Genomic DNA, 10,698 nt, shown 5'->3' on the forward strand with positions numbered 1-10,698 from the left:
TTACTGATTACTGATTACTAACAAGGAGCCAGCCGTGTTGATTATAAGCACGTTATCCTCTCGAAATTAGTTTATGAATAAACCACACCTAAAACCTCAGTGTGTCATATGTAGTGAGGTGCTCTCACAAGAGAGCATGAAACCTTCTAAATTAAATCGACATTCAGAAACCAAACATCCCAGATGCAAGGACAAACCTGTGGACTATTTTCAAAGACGACTCCAATAGCTGAGGGCATCACAAAAGTGCCGAACATATTCATGTTTAAAACAAGTTCAGGCACTCTGCACATCTTACTGTGCTCACGGTGTAGCAAAGGCCAAGAAAGCCCACACAAAAGCAGAAGAGCAAATAACTGGTGATTATTATAAAAATGGTTATGATTATTTAATTAATTTTACTTTAATTTGCTGGTTTCTGTTCAGTTCAACCAGATCAGTGTTAATGTTTTATTAACAGTTCAGTTTAATACAACATGGTAAACATTGTGAACATAGTAAAAATTGAACTTTTCCTTACCCTAACCACTGTTTACCATATTTGACGTTTTTACTGTGTAATATTTCTATAATTTGATACATTTTGTTAAATGACAGCAGTAAAATATTGTTTATTTGTAAGTCTTGCTGATTTTCTTATGATTGATCTGTCACTACTTGTGTATGTTAACAAACAAATACAAATGAATAATAAATCCTGAAATTATATTATAGTTCCTAAAAATTTGGGTCGCGGCTTGATGACCATGTAAAAATGTGGATCCAATGGCCAAACCAGTTTAGAATCACTGCTGTAAACCACCCAAGTGCTACACAAAAACACTCACACTTTCATTTACAGCAATCCTTTTCTTAAAGGGGACCTATTATGCCATATTTTACAAGATTTAAAATAAGTAAAAATGATGTCCCTAGTGTGTGTGTGTGAAGTTTAATCTCAAAATACCCCACAAACAACGCTATTTGTATGTAAACCGATGCTTGAACATTTTGAGTTAAACTTGCTTCGTTTGTGCATCAAATGAAACATTGCTGCCAAGTGTGATGTGTCCGGGATGAGGATCAGCACCTCCAAGTCCGAAGCCATGGTGCTCCACAGCAAAAGGTGGTTTGTCATCTCCAGGTTGGAAGGAAAGTTCTAACCCCACATAGAAGAGTTTGAGGGTGCTTTCACACCTGTGAATCGATTCAGTTGTTCCGAAACAGAGATTAAAATTGTTACATTGTTGCTCTTTGCTCTTGGAGCGGTTCGCTTTCACACTGCAAAGTTTCTAATCGGACTAAAAGAGCTAAAACAAGTCATGTGTGAGTAAACTCTCCTCACATTGGTCAGAGTGTCAGGGTTTATTTTGCAGCGTCCCGCTCAGCTGTCAGGAGAGGTGGTGGTTTGGTAGTGATTGACAGGGTGCGCGCGTGACGTGTCTGAGGAGAGACACGGTGGGGAGGGGTGAGAAGGGTGCGCGACGATGCCTATTTGAGGACTGGGAGGGAGACGCGAGATTACCGGGAGATCATCACTCGTTTGTGGGCATCCGGAGACTCGCGAAACTTCCCGCCCTACTCATAATTCTCTCTTCATATAGCCGTATGCCTATTACATATCCATAAAACACTGTGACATAACCGCGCTCGGATTGGATCGCTTTCTCACTGCAATCGAACCGCTCCAGGGTTCGTTTCAATCGAGCCGAGACCACCTCATTCAAGCGATCTCGGAGCGATTACTTTGGCGCGGAACAGAGCGCGATTGCCCTGTTCACATATGCCAATCGAACCGCGCTAACTGGGCAAACGAGATGCGTTCCGAAACAAAAGTGTAGGTGTGAAAGCACCCTAAGTATCTTGGGGTTTTGTTTATGAGTGAGGGAAGGATGGAACGTGACATTGACAGGCAGATTGGTGCAGCGGCAGCAGTAATGCGGTCGATATGTCAGTCCATTGTGGTAAAGAAGAAGCTGAGCCAAAGGCAAAGGTCAATCTATGTTCCTACCCTCACCTATAGTCATAAGTTTTGGGTTAAGACCGAAAGGATAAGATCTCAGATACAATCGGTTGAAATGAGTTTCCTTTACAGGGTGGCAGGGCGCACACTTATAGACAGGGTGAGGAGCTTTGTCACCCGGGAGGAGCTCGTAGTAGAGTCGCTGCTCCTTCACATTAAGAAAAGTCAGCCAAGGTGTCTCAGGATTTTGTTTCAGATGCCTCCTAGACGCCTACCTAGGGTGATGTTTCAGGCATGTTCTATCGGGAGGAGGCCTCCGGGACACGCTGGAGGGACTACAGTATGTCTGTCAGCTGGCCTGGGAACGCCTTGGGATCCCCCCCGGAGGAGCTTGAGGAAGTGTCTGCGGAGAGAGAAGTCTGGGGTTCTCTCTTAAGAGTGCTGCCCCCGTGACCCGGCCCCGGAAAAAGGGGATGAAAATGAATGAATGAATTGAGCACACAAGCTTATAGGTATCCTTAAAACTAACAGACTGAAACTTACTTTATTTTAATTTCACAGGACCTTTAATCATCAATGAACTGAAATTGAATCAAAAACAAGTTGAAATTAAAATGCAAGATTTTGCTTTGATTTTTGAAAGCAGAGTTTGCTGAAATCCTGTTAAGGTCAAGCAGGAACACTTATCCAAAAACAACCCTGTAAGAGGGATGGCAGATGTGATCTGGCAGATGTGTGCTGGAAATAACAGGGAGACCGAGTGAATGGCACATGTATCCTGTCTGCTTCTAGCACAACCCACACAGGACCATCTGGAGCCTGAATCTCTACCAAGAAAGATTCTCATTGTGCTAAAGCCCATAAATTAGCACTTTGTCTATTGCCAAACCCAGACTTTCTCCCAGCGTTTTTTTATTTCCATTCTCCATCAATGCACAGCTAGAGTTTTCAGCCAACGTCAAACTTCTGGTTAAAGGGTAATATAACTACTTTCAAATTCATAAAACTGCTATTTCAGCATCGATATTGAAATGTAATTATAATAGTTAAATAGACTCAAGCATTCATTTAGATGTTCAAGCTTAAATAGAAATTAAAGACTGTGTAGCGCTAGCACCGTCAGGAGCAGCAGGTGAGCGCAGAAACTCTACTTAAAATACTGGAGTAAAATAAAAGTTCATGTTTTAAAGGGCACTTAGTTTACACTTTTTTTATGATTTAATATTAATATTATGGCTCTTCTGGGTGTGCCAGTTTAGGTTCAGTTCAACACACAGTTTAGATGTTTTTATTATAATGTGTTCAAAAGTGTCTTGTTGGGGGCGTGTACACAGCTCGCTGTTTTAGGGGTGTGTTGCTTCACATGAAAATTACTTTCGGCTTCCCGCCCAACGTAACAAGGGGGCGGAGCCAAGAGCTCCCACGCTCTGTGTTTGCAACCGACAGGCAGACAGAGAGAAGCTAAGCTTGGATCAGCATTCAGCCGTACATGTATTCAGAGAGTACAAAATCATGTGTCTTTGTATAGTTTTACAGCCAACCTTTAACCTGATTTATTAATAATCACAATGAAATCATTATTAAAGTAAATGCATTTTTTTCCATGCGAAATAAACACACAACATCCTGACCTTGACCTCAGGGTGATCAGGTGCAACCCCAAAGCGCACCAATCCAAACGGCACCGGCAGGCGCTCGTAAATGTCTACAACTGCATCCTGTCGAGCCTGAAAAAAATAATGAGATTCACAATCAAAAACACATGAGTTCTTTGTATAAAATTTAATAAACAACACGTGAGAGACTAAAAGTGATCAGTTTGCTTCTTTTAAATAGAACCAGAACTAAACATCAGCTTGTAAATACTCAAAAGGTTTGTTTTTTTTGCAAATCCCTTGTGGCTAAACATGCAGTTCCTCTTACTCATTTGCTCCTCTGCGGTCTGATTGCTGGAGCCAGAACACTGTGTGATTCTTAGAAATGTGCTCTCTTCTTTTCAAAACTTGTGATGTTGAAATATTGTCATTGCATTAACCATGGGAATCAAGTACAGCAGGTAAACTAAGTTTTGAACAAGTTTTTTTCTCAGAAATCATGCTTCTAAAAGGTGCCGTTTACTTGAAATGCTCACTGGATGTTGGTAACGACTTTAGTAATCCATACAAAGAAAACAAAACTAATTAGTTTAGATATTAAGCTGTGTGATAGAGATGAAATTGGAAAAAATATTGAACACATGAAAAAAGGAAGGTTTAAAAAGGCAAGAAAAGCCCAGACAGCAGCTGAAATCTGTCAGTAGTTCTTCAGCAACTCTCTGCCCTACCTCAGTGTAAATGAATATCAGCTGCTTCAATCCAACATCTACATAAGCAGGAGGATGAAGATGATACCAAGGTGGACATTTCAGTAAGACAATGATCCAAAACAAAGCCAAGGGAACTCCCAAATGCTTTCAGAGAAAGAAAATCAAGCTGTAGAATGGCCCAGCCAATCACCTGAGCTGAATCCATCAGAAATTAAGAGCTAAAGATCATAGTTTATAGACAAGACTCACAAACACTCAAGATTTTTAGCCTCAGTTGAAGTCTGAGAAAATAAAAATCTGACCAAAGCAATGAATGTGACTTCATTCTCCTTACAAGAGACGTCTTGAAGCTCTCATTTCCAAATAAAGCTCTTGATATAAAATATTAAATACATTTCAGTAGTTCAGTACTTTCTCCTTCTCATTTAATTGTTATTATGTAGAATTCATATTTCTGAAATGTTTCTGCTTTTTGTTTTCTTTCATTTGTATGATCACTTGGGCATTTGCCAAAATCTGGGTCAATTTCATGTCAACAGCTCCATTAGAACAAAGACTATAAAACACACAAGACGTGTCACTTGAGTAGTTTTGAATGGGGAAAGTGCAACGGTCAATATGGCGAATGAAGCCCTGCCTACTAGTACAGAAGAGAATCATTGATCGCTAAAGACTGACATTTCTTCAGAAGCAGTTTTTTTGTGGTTGAAAACCACACGAATCTCAGCACATACTTGCCTCACAGAAATATATCCACACGAAGCTCGAAATCTATACTTGTAAATGAACCAACCACACTTGAAAACAAAGGTTTTTTTGGTTTTGTAATCTGTATGAAATGAATCCTGTCAAACACACATCACATGACAGCAGCTACTCAAACACCCCCAAACTTGTAAACAAAGAGTTGCTGTCATTTCTGGAGGAGATTCACTGTCAAGACCAAGTTGTGGATTACTTCAGAGGCAGCGCGGTTTGACAATCATTATCCAGAGGATGGTAATGTGTAGAATGTAGGCATGTCAAAATTAATCGTTTCTTCGGTGCACAGCGATGCAGACGCGGACAATTCGGTATCGGTTCAGTAATAATCATAACCGGTTATTACTGACGTCATTTATCTCATATGCTTAAAACTCATAAACTACTTAAAACTCATAAACCGTGCACAATTTCACTGTGTGTGTTTGCTGGATCAGTCTTTCACTGACATAAACAACTATAGCCCCTATTTCACTGAGATCGAGAGAATGAAAGTAGCCTACTCCATTTCTCTCTCGCTCTTTCTCTCTCTCTCTTTCTCACACACACACAGTGGCCCATTCGACCTGCTGGCGTGGCTCCTCTTCTCTTCTCGTCTGTTTTACAGCGTTACTTTTGCATACAGAAACGAGCGCGTGTCTGCAGAGTTTTCTCCACCATGTCTTTCATACATCAGCTGTGAGATCGCCCCTGACGCTTATCAGTATCACTCATCTGTGAAGAGCGCAGCGCGCAAGAGCCAATCGCAACCGTTTTTGCTGAGGGTGTGACCAATCAAAGGGGTGTAAGAGAACTACACAAGGATCAGAGATTGAGCTGGATATTTATATTTGTTTATATTATTTGCTAAATGCTCGTTTTGTTTAAAGTTACAGTTTATATCTCTGATGGTTTGTATTAAATGACAAAATTGTATTACAAATAGTATATAAATATATTCATACATTTTAATACAAGAAATGCAGCTGTGAAGAAAATATAAAACTGTGTATGGAAAGCACCGTCAATGCACAGTGATGCACCGAAATATCGAATTGAACCGAATCGATGGCATGACAATCGTAACCGAACTGAACCGTGAGACTAGTGTAGGTTCACAGCTCTAATAGAATGGCAATAAATGAGGTTGGTGTCGTGATCTCTTTCCTTTCAAGTGCGCATGCGCATATGCTCAGGGCAACCTAAAATATGCTGATTTTGTTTGATTAGAATGTTTAGAAACAAAACTTATGAGACAGTTGTTTAATTTAATTGGTGATTTCAAATATGTACATTTAATGTAATCATAAGCTTGGCGAACATTTTTGGAGAATTTGATGTTTCTCCATTTAGACAGAACGCCCGAGCATACTGCCTGAGAGGCATTTCAAAGATGGCCACCGAGTGAAATGACTTGCCTTAAGAAGACATTAGCTGCGTCCCAAATGGCACACTATACACTATGCACTCATGCACTATGTAATTATGCACTTACACACTCAACAGGATGGTATATGTATGTAGTGTTGTCCCAAATGGCACACTAATGTTTTTTTACTAAGCGGAAATTCAAACCGTTTCCCTGATGACGTTTGACGGTTGCCAAATAAGTGAAATAAACAACCGAATTATCAAATAATACCTGCCGTGAGTATTGCCGCATTCACCATCGGGAGGCGCTATAATCACTCTCGTAGGAGAATTTTGCTTTCACACTCCAAAACAAATAAAGTTATTCAACATGTGCGTCCGATAGCTCCGCCCCTTCCGCTACGTAAGCAAACCTGCGGTCGTTGAGTGCGTGAAGTGTCCATCATTACACACTTCATTTTAGCAGCTGAATGAGTGCATCATCCGGGTAATTAAAGTGCACTTATTATTTTTAGAGTTTTCAGTGTGAACACACTACTTACACTATTTATACTACAAAATGGAGTAGATTAGTGCATAAGTATGCGATTTGGGATGCAGCTTTTGATTAGAAATAAATGAACCAGGAAAAATCATGTGTTCAATACATATTTTCACCAGCTGTAAAACATACTAAAACATATCATTAATCATGTGACCTGTAAACATACTAAAATCAAACTGGGGTAAAAATGAAACCCTGATGGACGTTTTCCATATATCTAACACCTAAAACTCAATTGAAAACTCCATTCACAGCTGTTTGATTTACAGGCTATTCAGCTAATCACAACTCAGATATTCTGTGCCTCCATCACTGCACGTTGCTTTCTCCGACAAACAATACAAAAAGACTAACTAGGCATGGTTAAGAAAAACTGGCATAAAATTACATACTGAATCTGAAATCAAAATGTAGTCTCTACAGATATTATTCACCACTGCACAACCTGAGAAGGGGGCGGGGCTTTGTGAAGGGTCAATTGTCATGCAAAGCTGCTGGTTATAATATGAAGTCAAATTAAATGTAAATCAAAGGCGGCAACACCAAGGCTCCAAAAATACAAATTTATTAAATTAAAAAGGCTGACACAGAGCGTGTAACGTTTCGAGCCACCCGGCTCTTTATCAGACAATGTTTATCACAATCAGGTGCTCCTTTTTATACACTTCCGGATCACATGATCTCCTCTCGCATATATGCTAACATATACATACATGTGTATGTGTTAGCATGTGTATACACATTTATACATGTGTATACATGAATGTGTATACGTATTCATGTGTATGTATATGTATATATGAACGATTGTGTATGTATACATATGCATGTATGTATATGTTGGCATATATGCGAGAGGAGATCATGTGATCCCGAAGTGTATAAAAAGGAGCACCTGATTGTGATAAACATTGTCTGATGAAGAGCCGGGTGGCTCGAAACGTTACACGCTCTGTATCAGCCTTTTTAATTTAATAAATTTGTATTTTTGGAGCCTTGGTGTTGCCGCCTTTGATTTACATTTAATTTGCACTTTTTGCGGTTTTGGCTGAGCACCCAATTAAAAGAGATGTGCGTGCTTTTGTACAGTTTTTTTATAATATGAAGTCAGCCAGAATACTCAAACAAAAGAGATACTGCAGGATTAAATCTCTGTTTTCCTGTGCCAGTGTTATTTTTATGACAGAACTGATAACCAACCTTCAGTAGCTGCTGTGCCGTGTAAAAACCTGCAGGTCCTCCACCCACTACACACACTCTCGCAGACACTGAAGACAGCCCACGCACACCTGCAGCAGCAACACACACACAAACTTCAGCTCACAACAACTGACAAGTTCAAACATGATGATGATGATGATGATGATGATGATGATGATGATTGAGAAATCAGTTTATATTATAAACTGATTTCTCAACTTTATAACAATAAAGCTCTTGATCTACCTAAACAACAATCTGTCTGTCTTTTTTTTTTTTGATTGATTGACTGATTATCAATGGGTAGATAGATTGACGCTTAGATAGATAGACAGACAAATAGATAGAAATATGGACAGAAGGACAAACAGACGGACTGACAGATAGATAAATAGACAAACGGACAGATCTATCTATCTATCTATCTATCTATCTATCTATCTGTCTGTCTGTCTGTCTGTCTATCACAAAAACACACTTAAACTCGCAACAACTGACAAGATCAAACCTGATGATTGAGAAATCAGTTCATAACAATAAAGCTTTATCCACATACACACTGATCTATCTGTCTATCTATCTATCTATCTATCTATCTATCTATCTATCTATCTATCTATCTATCTATCTATCTATCTATCTTTTGAAACATTTATTATTAGCAGACAAATAGACACACTGATTGATTAATTGATTGATTAAAGGTAGATGAATGGACGTAGCGATCCATATAGACAGATGGACACACAGACAGACAGATAAACAGACAGATACACCAATGTATGCATTCACCCATTAATCTATCTATTTGTTTATCTATCTATCTATCTATCTATCTATCTATCTATCTATCTATCTATCTATCTATCTATCTATCTATCCATCTTTCCATCTATCTATCTATCTATCTATCTATCTATCTATCTATCTATCTATCTATCTATTCATCCATCCAACCATCCATCCATCCATCTATCTTATCATCATCTATCTTAATCAATCAATGCACCTATCTATCCGCTAATGATCAACTATCTCATAAAATAGACAGTCAGTTTGTCAGACAGATCAATGTGTACACTGACTATAGTTGAATAAAGAGCTTTATGGTTATTAACTGATTTCTCAATCATCATATTTGATCTTGTCAGTTGTTGTGAACTGAACTGTGTAATAGATGGATGGATAGATTAATGGATGGACAGACGGACGGACGGACGGACGGACGGATGGTTAGATAGATAGATAGATAGATAGATAGATAGATAGATAGATAGATAGATAGATAGATAGATAGATAGATAGATATGACCATCAGCGCATTGATCAATCAATAAATCAATCAAGTATTTAGCACCATAAAAAATCATCTATGAAAACTCTCACAGAACTACATAAAAGCCCCATCAACTGTAAGATTATAAGCCTGTAACATTCAAACACATAACAGCATTACCTTTTCTGACTTTCACACATGGTTTATTTTGACAAGCATTATCAAGCTTAAAGCTTCGATGTTCATTACTGCAAAGAATATGTGACAGAAGCACTTGCTGGATGAAGTGAGTGGAGCTTGTAATACAGCCTATGTTGTGGACACATGTAAAAGTCCATTCCCTCATGACGTCATAAAAATACAACAAACAAACAAAAAGCGTCACAAACTCACCGCCATCAGCAAGCAGACACCGGGATGTGCGGGACAGCTTGTGGATCTTCATCAGAGACCCTTTCATAATGTTCATCATCATCTTCATCCGATGAAATGAAGTAAATAAAGAATAGTCCCAATTCTAACAATGCCTCGTTATGAACCCAAAAGCAGCTTATGAAGCAACTCTGATCCCTCGGCGCGTGCTCTTGGGTCACACCCGTGGGGCTGAATTCATTTGTTCATTTCTGAAACTTCATGATTAAAAAAAATAACAATAACACCTCTGTATTAAGTGTGTGCGCATTTTATTTTCCTCCGCCTGCTTCAGAATGCACGAATTTCCACAGCATTGTGTTCATTTAGACCACAAACAGCTCCAGATTAAAGTTGTTAAGTGCAAACATATATGAGACTTAAGAAACTGTTATCTTTCAGTGGTGTGACAACTATGTGCACGTCGCAAATTAAACCGCTTTAAATGAGGCATTTCAATCAAACGTCGCGTGTACTAAATAATACTGGATTTTAAAACAAGCGAGGCATTAAACAAACATAATATGACCTTAGTAAAAAGTCAAATTTAAGCTAAAAATGAACTGCTCTTACTTCTATTAGTGTGCACCACTTTAAGTTTTCCGTGATGAACAAATGCTCCGATTAAACGTTCCTCCAGCATAAACGTGCCGCTTTCCTCAGTGTTTCGTTGTTTAAATCACGTACAACTGCGCTGCTTTCCTCGTAGTTTGAGGGTGCAGTGCTTATTTGAGAGTTTTTATCAGTTCAACCTTGACTGAAGGTCTCAGACTGCATGTAGATTTATTACACGAGCACACATCAAGGTCATAGCATGGACTCAGTATCACTCATCCACTTTGCTAGTATGTTATTAAAGTAAAATGTAGCCTATTTTCTTTTTACAGATTTTCTACTCTGTACATTTT

The 10,698-nt window shown here is 38.9% G+C and overlaps 1 protein-coding gene across 2 annotated transcripts in view; it reads right to left on the minus strand.

The window, feature by feature from the left end:
- fdxr (ferredoxin reductase) overlaps positions 1-10,442 on the minus strand; it is a 41,226-nt gene extending 30,784 nt beyond the window's left edge. Inside the window, exons 1-4 of one of the 2 annotated variants that reach the window (XM_087276941.1) lie at positions 10,364-10,442; positions 9,773-10,008; positions 8,104-8,192; positions 3,574-3,669 (exon numbers count right to left, since the gene is read on the minus strand). In XM_087276941.1, the coding sequence (XP_087133067.1) occupies positions 3,574-3,669; positions 8,104-8,192; positions 9,773-9,860 (273 nt within the window). In that variant the 5' untranslated portion in view covers positions 9,861-10,008; positions 10,364-10,442. Of the gene's footprint in view, positions 1-3,573; positions 3,670-8,103; positions 8,193-9,772 lie in introns of both variants that reach the window. The other variant, XM_087276940.1, reaches the window with a different exon arrangement.
- Between the last annotated feature and the right edge of the window lie 256 nt (positions 10,443-10,698).

Source organism: Danio rerio, chromosome 12, assembly GCF_052040795.2.
Source record: "Danio rerio strain M-AB ecotype USA chromosome 12, GRCz13ab, whole genome shotgun sequence".
Taxonomy (NCBI): Eukaryota; Metazoa; Chordata; class Actinopteri; order Cypriniformes; family Danionidae; genus Danio; species Danio rerio.